The 16,374-nt window shown below is 44.7% G+C and overlaps 2 protein-coding genes across 2 annotated transcripts; one reads left to right on the top strand and one right to left on the bottom strand.

Annotated features, from left to right (window-relative positions):
• The first annotated feature begins 5,822 nt into the window (after positions 1–5,822).
• Positions 5,823–10,232, top strand: LOC133906737 (mRNA-decapping enzyme-like protein). Its single transcript, XM_062348722.1, has 8 exons — positions 5,823–6,122; positions 6,215–6,255; positions 6,357–6,406; positions 7,160–7,304; positions 8,689–8,745; positions 8,861–8,984; positions 9,287–9,742; positions 9,821–10,232. The coding sequence occupies exons 1-8, from the start codon at positions 5,946–5,948 to the stop codon at positions 9,872–9,874; spliced, it is 1,104 nt and encodes a 367-aa protein (XP_062204706.1). The 5' UTR covers positions 5,823–5,945; the 3' UTR covers positions 9,875–10,232.
• Positions 10,233–10,844: 612 nt separating this feature from the next.
• Positions 10,845–12,051, bottom strand: LOC133905719 (probable F-box protein At2g36090). The gene has a single exon (XM_062347480.1). It carries the CDS (start codon positions 11,950–11,952, stop codon positions 11,002–11,004), a length of 951 nt encoding a protein of 316 aa, XP_062203464.1. The 5' UTR covers positions 11,953–12,051; the 3' UTR covers positions 10,845–11,001.
• Positions 12,052–16,374: the final 4,323 nt, after the last annotated feature.

Below are 16,374 nucleotides of genomic sequence, written 5' to 3'. Positions count from 1 at the left end.
TTGACGTCGCACAGGGTATTGGCAACGGTCTTCTACGTCTTGCAGTAGGCAGTGATAGATAAATTGGAACTCAGACAGGAGGTAGAGTGCCCGAGTATCTTTGTTGTCAAGGAACATGTAACAAACCTGAGCTAGATAGGAATTAGAGGAAGGGAGAGATAGAGGTTGGTAGAGAAGATGGAGTTGCCGTGGGGAAGAAGAAGGTTATGCCCACGGGAACATTGCCTGATTTGTCTAGTCTGTTTAGTGATAACAACTCGCGCTCGGCACCTATAATTGCGCTATGTCGGGTCTCTCACAGTACATCTAAAAACAGCCCACACACACACTGCTACTCAATTCAGCTATCAGCCCAATACTCTCTCATGCGTCTTCTCACGGCCCAGGCCTATAGAGGGCGTGACATCCCCCCCTCCTTGAAGACCGGCTTGTTTCGGAGCCGGTGAAGCAGGAATGCGTTGGATGAGCTCGGCCTGATCCTCCCACATCGCCATGTTCAGCGGCTGACCCTCCCATTAGACTAGCAAATGAGGAACAACTGCTTGACCTCTCTTGATCAACTTGCTATCCAGGATAGCCACTGGTGTATGAACTTCCTACATAATAGAAACAGATGGAGGTAGAGTAGGACTTACAATAGTGTCAGGGCCAACAACACGCTTTAGTTGGGAGACATGCACCACCGGATGAATTTGACTTCCCACCGGGAGTTGCAGTTTGTAAGAAATAGATCCACATATCTGTATCGGATACCGTATCCGTTACCAATAAGCACCGGATACTCGGCAGATATATATCCCGCGAGGTCCTCCACCACCTACCAGCGGCGAGTTCCTCTCCTCCCTGGCTCCCCGTTTTCCTCCTTCTTTCTTTCAATCCCTGTTCTTCTGATTTTTTACCGTCGGTGACCGAGTGACCGTGTGCGGGCTGCGGTAGGCAAGCAGCACTGTGGGGGCAGTGGCTGCTAGATAGCGTTTGAAGTTTTGGCTGTCGTCGAAGCAACCTCCCTCACCAGCTTGCCCAACCCCAACAGCATGAGGATGATGGTGAAGCCCATGCCGCCACTGCGCACCGATCTATTAGGTATTAGCTAGTGGCCACGCCTTGCCAGATACAAGTTGGAGACTTGGAGTATAACATGAGAGTAACTTATTACTATTTTTTAACAGTAAAACATATCCGCGTATTTTCCTAAGAAAATGGCGTATTTTCGTATCCGTATCAGTCCGATACCGATACACGTATCCATATCAGTGCTGCATAGGCCCATAGTATCGAAAAGCCAGCTTCTAATTAGAACGATTGGCCACCGATGTTTGAATGTATAGTTGTAACTTCAAATATACTTGGTCTCCCACATGAAAATGTATCTCTGATATGTGTTTATCTTCTTGCTGTTTCATTCAGTGCTAAGCCTGGGCAAGCTGTTGTTGCAATAGCTATTGCATGACTTATCTCTCCTTAAGCCAAGAAGTAAGGTCTGGCACTTGGCAATCAGATAACTGAAACACTCCAAAGTCTCTTGGTTTCCTGCCATAGACGACTTCAAATGGAGATGTGCCTAAAGCTGTGTGGTAGTTAGTATTGTACCAATATTCAGCTAGGGGCAGCCAATGAGACCAGTTCCTTGGACAGGAGTGCACTGAACATCTGAGATATGCCTCTAGACATTGATTGGCCTGTTTGATTTGTCCATCGGTTTGAGGGTGATAGGAAGAGCTCATTCTTAACTGAACTTGGGACAATCTGATTAGTTCTTGCCACAAGTTGCTAGTAAAAATCCTATCTCTGTCTGAAATGATTGCTTGAGGGAGGCCATGAAGTTTAAAGATATGGTTCAAATAGAGTTTGGCAATTGATAGTGCTGTGAAAGGATGAGTGAGAGGGATAAAGTGGGCATATTTGGAAAACTTATCCACTATCACTAGAATTGTGTCAATTGTGTAATCCTTCCACAAAGTCCAAACTGAATACTACCCAAGATTGATCAGGTATATCTAAAGGTTGAAGGAGTCCATGTGATGCTATTCTTTCACTCTTTGCTTGCTGGCAAATATGGCATTGCTGAACAAATAGCTTGATGTGTGTTTTCATATTGTGCCAAGCAAATAACCTTTTAATTCTGTGATAAGTTGCAAAAAATCCAGAATGACCCCCTAATGCACTAGCATGGAGAGCATGAATGATGTGTTGTTGAGTGGTAGCATTTGAACCTACCCAGATTCTTCCCTTGAATCTAAGCACACTATCAGCAAGAGTAAAGTCAGGATGTGTATTGCCAGTGAGAGATAGAAAGGTTACCATTTTGCTGGAGAATTCATCCTTGGTATAACCTTAGACAATTATATCCAGCCAAGATGGCTTGCAGACTGATAGAGCCAATAATTCAGTTTCTGAGGTGGAAGGTTTCCTGGAAAGTGCATCAGCAACTCTATTAAAATGTCCTTGTTTGTACTGAATTTGAAAGTGCAGCCCCATCAATTTAGTAAGAGCTCTTTGCTGGATAGGTGTATGAAGCCTTTGCTCAGACAAGTGAATGAGACTTTTGTGGTCAGTCATAATAAGGAACTCAGAGTGCTGCAAATATGGCCTCCAGTAGTCCACAGCTAGAAAAATAGCCAAGCACTCTTTTTCATAGGCAACTAATCCTTGATTTCTTGCACATTGCTTTAGTCAAGTATGCAATAGGATGTCCTTCTTTCATAAGCACTGCTCCTATGCCTTTATCACTAGCATCTGTCTCAATCACAAATGGTTTAGAAAAAATTGGTAGAGCCAACACTGGTGATGTCATCAGCCTGTTTCTCAGCTCCTCAAAAGCAGCATGTGTTAGGGGAGTCCACACAAAGACCACATTCTTTTTCAAGAGATCAGTCAAAGGTTTACTAATCAGACCATAATTCTTCACAAATTTTTTATAGTAGCCTGCCAGGCCCAGAAAGCTCCTGAGGTCTTTCACATTTTCTGGTGGAGGCCAGTTTGCAATTTCTGATATCTTATCACCTGGGGCCACTCCCTCAGCAGAAATTGTATGACCCAAATATGAGACTTGTGACTTGGAAAAAACACAGTTTGACATCTTCAGCTTTGGACCATTCTCTTTCAGCAGTTCAAACACCTTAACATGAAGTTCATGATCTGACTAAGTTGGATAGTATATGAGAATGTCATCAATGAAGACTAGAATATAGATTCTCAGCAGTGGAGCAAGGATTTCATTCATAGCATTTTGGAAGGTAGCAGGTGCATTGCACAAACCATAAGGCATCACTCTAAATTCATAATGGCCTTAATGGGTTTGAAATGCAGTCTTCTCCTCATCTTCCTCCCTCAATCTAAATTGATGGTAGCCTACCCTTAAGTACCAGCTTAGTGAACCAAGCAAGCCCTGATAACTCAGCTAGAAGCTCATCTATGATTGGAAGTGGATACTTATTCTTAATTGTGATTGCATTCAAATGTCTATAGTCTACACAGAATCGCCAGACACCATCCTTCTTTTTCACCAGTAGTATTGGGGAAGAAAATGGGCTAACACTCAATTTAATCAAACCTGAATGAAGCATCTCTTTCACCTGCAGCTCTATTTCTATCTTCTGAGCTGGAGTGTATCTATAGGGCCTTATGCACACTAGTTTTGTTCCTGCCATCAATGGAATAATGTGGTCCCAACTTTTGTGTGGAGGAAGAGTGTGAGGTTCTTCAAAGATTTCTAAGTAATCTTGAATCAGGCTTGTGATCCCCTCGAGAAGCTGAGTGATAGAATCATATGAGTCTTCTTAGACACATAAATGTACTATGTGGTGGATGGCATTCTTATGGAGCAGCCTTGGAGTTCAGTTCTTGACAAGAGTTGGCAGGAATCTAGTTTTGGTGATACACCTTGAAGTGAGATCAGCTTGCCCTTGTGCTAAAAGGAAATCCTCTTTTTGTCCCATTCATGAATCATTGGACTGTGAAGTTCCAGCCAGTCCATGCCAAGCACTACATCATAACACCCTAGTGCTAAAATTCGAAGGTTGGTCTGAAATGTGTGTCCTTGGACCCCCACCAAGCACAATCTAAGAATTGTTGTTGACATTGTAGGAGGCTGCCATCTACTATCCTGACAGAGATGGATGGAATGGCAGTTCTGCACCTATTGAGCTTGGTTGTTGTTGAGGCACTGATGAAGCTGTGTGAACTACTTGAGTCCACAAGAATAAGGACTTCCTGATCATCGATCAAACCCCAGAGGTGCATTGTACGTAGTCCTTCTATCCCTGACAACGCTGCACTAGATATCGACATCAGAACCTTTTCATCAGTGTCTCTAGTCTGTACTTCACCTGGTGCTCCTCTTGATGTTGTATGAGATCCAACAGTTCCTCTACCACATGCAATTACACGGTTGATGCGCATCGATGCCCTGAACTCCACCTCTCACCACACTTGAAGCAAAGCCCATGAGCCCTTCTGTAAGCTTGGAGTGTTGTCAGATAGTCTTCAGTAGCTCGTTTCTCCACAGTTCGCCCAGTTTTGCCTCCCTTGCGATAAGCTAAACCTGAGTCAGTCGGCAATCGCTGAGGCGTGCTTGGCAGAGGCAGCGTTCCCAAATGGCGCCCCCACTGTGAGAACCAGCGTGGCTGTCAGCACGCTCTGAACTGGTACAATTAGCTCCATGGACGCCTTCCTGTATCGATGCCAATGAGTAGGCAGTGTCCAGATCCTTGAGGTGGTGCAGGATTATCAAGAAAATTGGCCAATTATGTCTCCTGATTCATGATTTGTTGTTGCTGCCGCAAGGTGTAGCAAGGTTTTTGGTACAGGTTGTCGTCAATCTGCTTGGAGGTCGCTTGATCGCAATAGGTGACGTGCGCAATTCGTCGATTAGGTGAAGTATGTGAGTGGTGGTTGAGCGATGGTGGATCTGGCTTTGATGCCAAATGTAACAAACCTGAGCTAGATAGGAATCAGAGGAAGGGAGAGATAGAGGTTGGTAGAGGAGATGGAGCTGCCGTGGGGAAGAAGGAGGTGGTTATGCCCACGAGAACATTGCCTGGTTTGTCCAGTCTGTTCAGCGATAAGCAGAAGCTAGTTGAGAATGAAAATAAGAAGTGCTTTCTAGCAGGCACCAGCTCTCCAAGAAACTGGTTTTGCACATGCAGAAGAAGATTTGCCACTGTAATCGACCGCTCATGGTGTAGTGTCCATATAACATCCCAACAAAGGGTGCTTTGCAGAGCGTGATCGACCGTTTCTACAGTATGATTAATTAGAGATTTTTCATCGTTCAAACATCACATCTTCGACGCGCACGTATCTTGAAACCAGCCTAATGGCTAGGCTAGGAAGTCGACTTGAATTACAATTAGGGGACGCCGTGGCCGGCCGCGGCTGGAGGTTGAAGAAGGGGGTGGGCGATGAGCCTGACTCGACTTACTTGGGCCCCAAACGGACCAGGCCTATCTAATCTAAAAATGGGCAGTGAATGAATGAGTCTATAGAGCTTTTTTTAGTTTTATATTTCAAAAATAAAAAATTACAAAAGTAAGTGTCCGTTTTTAAAAAATTAAGTTACCGTCGCTCGAAGAGCAACAGGCACATGTCGCTCATCCAATGGATGATAGGTTTAACAAAATAAACATGTCATCCTTGCAACGGACGACATGTTAAAAAACATGACGACAATAGCATATTTTTGTAATTTTTTCAAATAGATGTTTATTTTCGTAATTTTTTTATTTCCGAAATATAAAAATAAAAAATTTCTGAGTCTATGGGCCATAACTATCTGACACAGTAGGCATCGTGTTGGCGGCGGCCCAACGAAACATCCTCCTCTGCTCACTGCTCTTCTGCTGCTCACTCCCCACTCCAGCTCCTCCCAACTCCCAGCATCCTCCTCCCAACTCCCGACGCTCCCTCCCTCAGATCCATACGAGGAGACCGGGCCGAGTCGAGCGATGCCGCCGCCGCAGCCGAACGGGGGGAAGGTGACGCCGAACCTGGCCATGGACGCGGAGGCCACGCGCATGCTCAACCTCACCGTGCTCCAGCGCCTCGACCCCGCCGTCGAGGACATCCTCATCACCGCCGCCCACGTCACGCTCTACGACTTCAACATCGACCTCAACCAATGGGTGAGCGCGCGCGATCCGTCTCGTCTGCTCCACCTGCCTGCTCGCATATCATCTGATCCCATCTGATGTGGGTATTTGCTTGCCTTGTGTAGAGCCGCAAGGACGTGGAGGGGTCGCTCTTCGTCGTCAAGAGGTGAGTCGCGGGGGATCTGCTAATGGGGGTTTAGGGTTTGGATCGGGTTGTTGCGTCTGCCTATGATCTAATTGTTTCTGGAACGTCTTGGATTGATCCAGGAACACGCAGCCGAGGTTCCAGTTCATCGTCATGAATAGGCGCAACACTGGTACGTACATTGCGATCTAGCCGCATCAGATGGTCTGTTGCTTCGATTTGTTAGCTTGCTTGTGTGTTTAGACATTGCACTGGTAGAATCGATCTCTAGTACACCGGGACCTTTAGGCTATGGAGTATGGATCACGCGAAAACATTCTTTTTGGCATTCTAACTCCTTGGATTACATTACTGTTGAAGTAGACTAAATAATATAGCTGCATGACAGGAATGTTATGGTTTCGTTGATTGGCCGATTGCTGCAACTTTTCATCTTATCGACTGCATGGAGTTTTTCAGCATTATATTTGATATGATGTTGAACTCCTGATTGGTTCACGAACAACTCGTGATACCTGCCATACATATACAAACAGGAAAGGCGACAAATAGCACTGGGGACACCAGTGATTAGTGCAAGCAACTGTTTGTTTTGATTTTTTTTAGATAAAGTAATGGATTCATTTGAGAAACTCCTTAATAAGTACTAAAGAAAAGATATTAGTCCAACAATTCCTCTTTGCAAATAGATTTAGTACAGAGATGTGAACCCAAAAAAGGGACTGGGAATAAGGCGTGTCCACCTCTATGAGTAGCAGAACATGTTGGTATTCTGTGATTATAGTATTTTACATGTCGTTTAGTACCTACAACTTCTACTTTAGTTGTGGGCTCATCGTGTCTTGCTAAACTGATACATGTATGAGGTAAATTGATCGAGATACCGGATTCCTCATTGAAAAGTTTGATCCTATCTTCTAAACAGATAATCTGGTGGAGGATCTATTGAGTGATTTCGAATATGAACTTCAACCTCCATATTTGTTGTACCGGAATGCCGCACAAGAAGTGAATGGTATTTGGTTTTATAACCAACATGACTGTGAAGCTGTTGCAAGCCTTTTTGGAAGGTAAAGCTTTTCTCGTACTTTTGGGCATCTTTTTCCGTGATTAATATGTGTGATGAACACTGTTCATATGTGCTTCAAGTGTATGTTACGTTGAAATGGATAGCCCAATCTTGTCATTCACATTTGAAATTTGAAACACACTAGAAACGGATGGATGATATCTAGGACTGGACAATTTCAACAAATGGCAGTTCGGCCAGGTGGAATCACAATCCATAATGTACAGGTTCTGGGACTAAACATGGGATGGGATATTTTGGAACTTCCTAACTGAAAACTGATCAAAACTCTGTTTGATAATTTCATTTAGACATAATGTTAATTGTCTAGTTAGTCCATTCTCTAAAAACCATTTGTTGTTATGCTCTTTTTGTTGTACATTTGCTTATTTGTAAATAAGTAGTTATATAAAGTTATTTGGTCCTTTTGGCAGGAGTTAATAAATTAGATATGTAAACCAAGAAATAATGCACACTGATTTCTGCCACTTAAGGGATCAATTTAATCATCTTAGTCCTAACACCAAAATCACACAAAGCGGAGAGGAAATTCTCACGATAGTGTGATACTTTTAGGTACATATCATTATCTTGTGGGTTGGGGTTTTAGGGGTTGGCTAGGCAGGTTGCTCAATGGGAGGACGAGGCTTGAGGCATTGTCTCCCCAGAGCGATGCAAGATGAGAGGACATAGGGAGATAGGAAATCAACTTCTTGCTTGCCTTAATTCATGAATGCCACCTCTCTTATATAGAGATGGCTGGATGAAACAAACTCCCAAGAGACCAAATCTTAATCCTAGCAAACCAAACTTTATCTCCTAACAATCTTGATTGGAAAGTAAATAGCAAGCACTTATCTAAACGGCTCACGCCGTACTGGGCTGCTTCTTGCGCCCGCTGTAGGTTCGGCCCTACAACAATCTTGTGATCCTTTTGCAAAGGAGGGGGGACTGTGCTCATCTTATATGCTGTGTGGAAGGAGAATTTTGATCTTTTGAGTGACTTAAAATCAGTGTTACATGGACACTCGTGTCCAATTTTTTTTGCCGAATCGGACATCCCGAATCCGAGTCGGATTCCGACACCCATGTTAGATTCCGAGTTGTATTTCGCGTGTCCAAATATTCTTTGCCAAATCGAACACCCAAATCCTAGTCGGATTCCGACACCCGTGTCCGTGTCTTGCAAATGCTTAACTTTATCACCTCAATTGGTGTCATTACTAACTATTACTTCATTGTCATGAATAATAATATTGTAATAATCTTTATTATATCGAATACATAAGGCTCAATTTTTTGTGTTGGAGACTCTGAAATGACCTGCGAAAAGTATGGATACTTTTCACTTTTGCTCAAGTTTTGTTTCATGCATTTTCTTGCAGAATACTGAATGCTTATGTCAAAGTGCCTCCAAAACCAAAAGTGCCTTCCACAAAAAGGTCTTTCCTCTGGACTTCTGTCTGCGATACACTTATGCAGTATTTGCCACATTTTAAGCTTTGTATTTACCAATATATTGTATTCACTTATGTTAGTATCTTCTATGTGCAACAGTGAGTTTGAAGAATTGGAGGCTGTTCCTACATCTGCTGCTATAGATGGCCCCCTTGAACCTCCGCCATCATCCACTGCTCTAGTTTCTGATACACCTGATGAATCATTGGCCAATTACTTCAATGTATGTTCTCGTTCAATTTTATCTTTGTTTCCTTAAGGCACCTTTGCATTCATTTGAACAGTTTCATTAGATATTATATTTTGCAATTGCTTGGGTTGTGGTCGATAGTATTAGTAAATATTCATTTATCTGGAGTCTCAACTTGACGGGCATTGTGGCATTCTGAGTTCCTGACTGATACATGAATACCAGTATACTGCATTACTGCTTTTTGCTGGTCATGGCTGTATATAATTAGCTCTATTACTTTATTTTCCATAGTGTTATTCGCTGCTGAATTTTTGTCTTAAACAAATCCTCAGGGTGCTGCTACCATCGGGAGTGTATCAAGCGCACCAATGGCTGGAAGAACGCATCCATCCACTGAGTCCATTGCATCTTCCCATGTGCCGTTGATGGTTCCAGCTGCTACTCCAGCACATCAAATACCTCATCCTTTAGGGGGTTCATCAGCTCCACCACTGCCCCTCCATGACGCTAATGCCCGTGTGAGCCATTCAACAAATCTTCTGACACCGGCATTCTTTGCGCCTCCATCACCCTCTTTGACATCGGTGGCACCACCAGTTTCATCCGTGATGCCTACAGCACCGCCTCTTCACCCAAATTCTGCATCTGCTCAACCTCCTCCATATGGCACCCCCTTGCTCCAACCTTTCCCCCCACCTACTCCACCTCCTTCCCTTACCCCTGCACACAACGATGGGCCTGTTATTTCAAGGGATAAAGTTAAGGACGCCCTCCAGAGACTTGTTCAGGTATTGTTACCATAAAAAATGTACAAGTTAAAAATATTTGTTCGTTATATGATGTAACTCTTATCGTGTGTCCAACAGAGCGACGAGTTCATCGATTTAATCTATCGGGAGCTGCAAAATGCACACATGTAGACTGCTCAGCAGTATATATGGAGTTCATCTAAAAAAGGTAGCCTGTATGGAGTTGCTGGCTGAACAAGATTGCCTTTGTCTTTTTTTTTGTGAGTTTTGTAAGATTTATTTCTCAAAACATCTGTATAGCTTGTTTTAATGTCTTGATGTAGAGGGCTTATAGCATTGTTTGGTAGTATTTGTCGTACTTGTTTCCCAATAACTGTATTGTCAGATAGTATCTATGTTAGTGAGTATCAAGAAAGTTAGATTCGGCGATGTCCCTTTTTGGGGCATCCTGATTTTGTAAATCAGGACTTGTGCAGGAATATTTAAATACCATATTTTTGTGTGATTTACCACAATTACCACCGCAGTATCTGGTTTTGTGTGCTATGTTTGAAATATTCATGTCAATTCATATAATTGATCCGAGCTCCGGCAAGGCAGCAAATACCGATAAAGGCTATTTTTCGTTTCTGCCAGGGGTGCAGAAGACCGTTGCCTACTAGGCTACTAGTAGTCTAGTACTACTGGCTACTGCTACCTCCGTGTCAAAGCTCTCTAACTTACCATTGATTGAAGAAAAACTATTTGGATTGATCATATGGACATAACATCATTGGATTTGTTGTGAAAAAGATTTTTAAATATAGCAATTATACAAATTTATATTATCATTTTTATAGAAAAATAATAGTTAGTTGTGTATTAGAGACCGTATTGATGTTAAAAACGTAACATGTTTACGAACAGAGGGAGCATATGTTTTACTAAAACCACCAGTGAAGGTTACTTTTTGTTTGTTTGAAATGCGGAGATTGACAATGGTATTGTAAGTTTTGCTGGAATAACTTCGAAATCGAAGGATTTTCATACATGCAGTAATGTAAAGCATTTATCATGGATCTGTCAGTCTGTCATGGAGCAAACTGCAAACCAAAGCTTTTTTTCCTTGCTTCCGTGTCCGAACTTATAAGAAGAATAAGCGAAGGATCAGTAGTGCGATGAGCCTTGGATAAATGGCCATTGCTAGTATTGTGAAAGACCTGTATATTTACATATTACAATTCTTGTGGGTGTCAACGATTTGTTTTCTGCTATTTGCATTGCTTGTGCTGTCAGCGCGCGTGCCGAACGTCGTACGGTCACCGGAACGTCAGCATCAAAAGGAACCCCAGGAACGCCGCTGCTCCGACGACGGAGCAGCAGAGGTCGATGATGCCTTCCCGCCTCGCCTTCCGCTTCTTCCTGTCCGTCCTCCCCTTCACGAACTCTTGGTACCGCAGCCTCGCCGCCTCCTCGGCGCCGCGTCCCTGCCTCGCGCCGGCCATGGCCGCGGCAACCACGGCCAGCCCGTCCCGCCCGCTCACGCCGCCGCCCTCGCCGTCCTCCATGCACAAGCTCACCTCTCTGACGTGCCCGTACCGCTCGTCGCACGTGACTGCCGCGTCCAGGACGACGTCGCCGAGAACCACGGCGAACCGAACGACGGCCTCCCCTGTGAGCCACCTCCGGTCGACGCACACCGGGCGCCGGCTCGAGGCGTTCACGGCACGGCCGGACGCCGGGTCGATCAGGACCCAGCTCAGTGCCAGCTCGGCCGGCGCGATCGAGGTCGGCGCCGAGAAGCCCTCCTGCACGAGCGCGTCGACGCGGAACGGCGAGCCCAGGAACCACCCCGAGGCATCCGTCTCCACGACGCGCGACATGATGCAGGCGCCCCGGTGGTGCAGGTCGACGGCCGAGACGAGCCGCGTGGGGAGGCCGCAGCGCGGGACGGCCGACGACGGCGACACGGCCGGGGACGGGAACGGGAACGCGTCGGCGAAGAGCTGCCGGTGGGCGCCTTTGGCGCCGTCGCCGTCACGGACGACGTCGCGGACCGAGGGACACAGCGCGAGGCAGAGCGCGCGCCACGCGTCCGGGTCGGTGGCGAGGTCGTGGAAGGTGGAGCTCGCGCACCCGAGCGCGGCCAGCGAGGCGCCGTCGAGCCGGCGGAGCACGAGGGCCAGGACGTCCGTGGGCAGGTCCTCGATGGCGGTCGCTTCGCCTCCGCCGTCGTCCCCAAATGCGGGGCACCGGTCGTCGATCGCCATGACACGCCGTAAGCTTTGTGAGCCGGAGGAGTGGATAGGATCGCGGCGCTTGGTATGAAATGGAAGTGTGGTGCAACTTAGCTCCCTCGTGTTGGATTTGGATACCAATCTGGTTTTCGTTTGTGTATATAACTATACTATATATACATGTATGATGGGTAGGGTAAGTGGTCACTGTCCGAAGGTGACATTCCTCTGTTGGTCACGTTTATGGTGCCGACTGCAGAGCTGAGAAGCCACGGCGCCGGCGGCTGAAAATTCCACGACCTCATCCGACGCTGAGAGGTGGGACCAATCCATGGGGTGTTCGACGTGGAAGCTCCTTTGACTGACGACCGTAGGGGTCGGGTGGACGTGGACATGTCACCTCCAAAACTAAAACTCGGCGTTCTGCAGAATCTTTTTCCGGTAAGGATGGTGAGCGTCACGGTGAATTAGGATGGTTTAAAACTAAAGTTTAAATTTAACTAGATAAATATATCTCAATTTATATATAAATATATTTTAGTTTATCTGATATTTACACCTGTGAATAGCCATTAAAGCTTCCTACTCGCAAATGTGTCTCCTACTAGGCTTCTCCTTGATGCTCACCGCGTCTTCGTTATGATAGCGTCTTCACTCCTCCCACTCACAAAGTATGTGGCCACTCTGTAACCTTCTTAGAGTGTCTTGCAAGACACGAACATCACCAAACCATTTAGGTGTTGATAAGCACTGTGAGAAACCAGTGTAGATTACTTATTTGATCCAACTCTAGACTAATCACCTAACTAAATGAATATTAAGCTTAAACTATTATTAATCAAGTTATTAATCTTGTAATAATTGTCTTGGTTTTCAATGTGCTTAACTTTGGATGTACTCAACTTTGGTGGCAAAAACTCCTTTCAAGTGTATATGTATACTCTTAAGCTCTAGCACCCCTAAATGGCAGTGGTGGTGGAGTATTATAGCCCCAACACCAAAACTAGGTGTTGCACTACCACAAAAATGTTCATCCGTACCCTCTTTTTACTGTCGGTTCAAAAATAACCGGCAGTGATATTATATCACTATTAGTTCGTAAGCTTCAGCTACACATAAAAAACAAAGCTAGCAAGAATCGATAGTGATAGTAATTAACTCTTCCAGTTAGTAATACGAAACGACAGTGATGTATCACTGCTGGTTCTTGTTACTAACCGACAGTGATATTCAAATTCTCACTACCAGTTGTATCTAAATAACCAGCAGTGATACATCACTGCGGTTCATATTACTAACTGGTAATGATATTAGCTTATTAAAAGACGTGCAAACAATAATCGACAGTGAAAATGGCTATCACTAATGGTTGGGTTTATGAATCAGTAGTGATCTTCAAAATATGTACATCTTCACGCGTGCGACTGCTAGGTTTCACACGCACGACTTTAAATGTGAGTGATCCTCGCTCACTCTTTCACACTCTGCTCACTCACTCTCTCTCGCCCATCGCCAGCCACCTCCACCTCCCGCGCACGATCCACATGGATCCGTTGTAGCCTCCACCGTCTTCTACGAGGATGGAAGTGATTCCTGAGAGAATATTGTGTTGAAATCGAGGAGAATCAGTCGGGAATCAGGTGAAAGCTAGTTTTTTCAGCTCCCACCTCGCTATAAAAACGGGAAGTGATTCCCGCGCGGAATCACTCCCCGACCAGCCCGTTTGGCAGCGCTGGAAGCAATTCCAGCGCGAAATCAGCTCCCAAAACTCTATCAAACGAGACCTTAATTCGCTGGAAGGATCCTGATTGCGCAACGACCAGCAACCACACACGGGCTCCGTTCTCGCGTGTTGAAGCCAAACTTAGTTTGATTCGGCGCCAATCACTCAACTGCGCGTGTGCGTACAGTCTGATGGTGCATTATTTGGCATGTGACGTTTTCCTTTTGAGCGTCTGTACCATGTGGGTGAGGTTTAATTGTTCGCAATGTGTTGATTTTGGCTCAATCGTGTAAAAAGATCAGGATTTTTGTAGTGATCGTATGTGAGCTGCAACTCTAGCCAAGTGAACTGTTCATTGCTGACCACTGTCAGTTTTCAGATTGTGCATGCACTACTACTCCTGGAAGTCACTTATCCAATGAATTAAACAACGGCTTTACTATATTTTGCCCTGATGATTGATTTCAAGCATCTCCACACTCGATTTTTCCTCTTCACCCTCTTCTCCGTCTCCGGCAAGCTCCAGCAAGGCTACGAGAGGTTAGGGTTCGAGGATGGGTTTCTCCCTCAAACTTTGACAGGTTAAGGTTAAGGATTTAGAGATAGGGATTGGAGTTTCACAATGTTCCTGGCTTAGAGGGAGTCCAATCCGACAGTGAAGATAGTCGGTGAGCGGGAACGGGAGGGCACCGTCGGCGAGGGTGGCGGAGGATGACCGACAAGGAGGGTAGGGGTAGTGGCATCAAAAGAAGAGGGGATTGCGTGGAGACGGGCTGAGGTTGTGGAGCCAGCGGTGGAAGAATCGAATATAGAAGGAGGATGGTGTGGGCAAGGCACGTGGGGGGGGGGGGAATATATCAGGAAGAGGAAGATGATTAGAGGAAGAATAAAGTCTGAGGAAAAAGAAAACTGTAGGACGTCGAAACTCAGATCCCACGGCCCAAAAATCGAGTATTTTGTTCTCGAGTGCCCTGAAGACTGGGCCACTAATCAATCATTACTCCAGCCATGCATCGGCTCGGTTAAATCTGATGATATCCTGAAAATTCCTATCTGCCATGTTCCCGTAGCCGACGGAAGAAACGGTCGTCGCTGTCGCTGCATGTTCTCGTAGACTCATATAGGCTAAGCTGTCGCCATTCCTAAGACCATAGATCTCGGCCGCGAAGATGAGCACGCCGACTAGACGTCCGGCCTCCACTACACGTTCATACCGGTCAGCACGCACCTTAATTTTTTCCCCATCGCGATGGGGATCAAGTTGGTTGACTTTGTAACGCGCGCACTCGAATTTCGGCGAAGCTACCAGTGCCATGCTTGGAAGCTATGACTCTCAGATGGCTCAGGTCCCCGGTACCTCGCTTATAATACATGGGGAGATAATACTAATACTAATACTCCTAGAGTTGTTCAGATTCCGAACTTGTAATGTGACGACATATGAGAAACAAATCAGTGCAGCTCCTCTATCTCTGTCCATAAAAAAGAACCAGCTGGTTCTGAACAGAAAAAAAAATAGCATGATGCGTTCATGTCTAATAGTATCACTTCGATCTGCTACTTCAGTTCCAAGTTGTACAACCAGGACTGGTTAAATAATTGTGATTGTGTTTTGACAAGCGACATATAACCATTTCTTTTGAGTGAGTGGCTTGATGTGGATGGACAATAAGCCAGCTGCCGGCTCAGATGGGCTCAGTCTAGGATGCTTTCTGCTAAATGAGAAGTCCAAATCATTTTTTAAAGAAAAATAATCATATTCTTTTTAAAAAAAAAAGAATATGATGAGATTAGGTGTTTGTTTCAGTATCATTGTAGTTGGTAGATCCTAATGACGCGAGATAAACAAGTTTCAACAAAAAAATCTTTAGCTTGGTGCTCTTTTTAGATAAAGAAAATAATTTCATGCCTCTGCAGTTTTCAATGCACACAGTTTGGTTCTTATTACAACTTTAGCATCAAGCTGAGCTCAGAGAAAGAGAATCATTACATAAATTATGTATGAAAAAGTCTATTATCAAATTTCCATCCGTGCCTCGTAAATAGCTCTATGGTAATGGCTTCTAATGAGAAGCATGATGCACAAGTCTCCTCCTTTGCCTCCTCATGCTACAGCAACGCCCAATAATGCAGCATTACGTTTATCTGAAAACAGCATGCATAAAAGTAATATATTTTGCTTTGTTAAACACCATATCGTTTCGGCATACCTAAATAGCCCAACATAAAGCTACCGCCTCCACAAGAATGCTTTTTTTCTACTGTTTCCCCATACCCATAAGGCAATCACTAAGGATATGAGGAATAGAACTTGGTGGAGGTAACCCCAAAGCAATTTGAACAAGCCTCCAAATGGATCTAGCAATATATGTTGTATACCCATAAGCCAATCACAGTCAAAGAATATACATTGTATAGTCTCATTATTATTGCAGAAACAACACATTTTACTTCCATCCCAATTCCTTTTGGCTAAGTTATCTTAGTCAAAAGTACTCCACATTGTACATACCATAAAAAGATTTTAATTTTTAGTGGTAATTTGAGATTCCAAATAACCTTATGCAGCAAGGGTGTATCTTGATATTATCATACCCTGATACATTGAGCGAACCGTGAATTGTCCATTCCTATTTAGGTCCATCTAAATATCTCTCTTTCCTGTGTTAGTTGGACATGAGCCACTTTAGCCACCAAGTTATGCCAAGCAATGAGTTTATCACCCAATAAAG

The sequence above is a fragment of the Phragmites australis genome, chromosome 23, assembly GCF_958298935.1.
Source record: "Phragmites australis chromosome 23, lpPhrAust1.1, whole genome shotgun sequence".
NCBI lineage: Eukaryota > Viridiplantae > Streptophyta > Magnoliopsida > Poales > Poaceae > Phragmites > Phragmites australis.
This window is presented reverse-complemented; position numbering and strand designations above follow the sequence as displayed.

What these genes read in the sequence shown, in the direction of transcription:
- LOC133906737 (XM_062348722.1), top strand. Translation starts at nt 5,946, where the DNA reads ATGCCGCCGCCGCAGCCGAACGGGGGGAAGGTGACGCCGAACCTGGCC. An exon ending in TCGCTCTTCGTCGTCAAGAG is followed by an intron (nt 6,256 to 6,356) that starts GTGAGTCGCGGG and finishes GGATTGATCCAG; the next exon opens with GAACACGCAGCCGAGGTTCC. An exon ending in GTTGCAAGCCTTTTTGGAAG is followed by an intron (nt 7,305 to 8,688) that starts GTAAAGCTTTTC and finishes ATTTTCTTGCAG; the next exon opens with AATACTGAATGCTTATGTCA.
- LOC133905719 (XM_062347480.1), bottom strand. Translation starts at nt 11,952, where the DNA reads ATGGCGATCGACGACCGGTGCCCCGCATTTGGGGACGACGGCGGAGGC.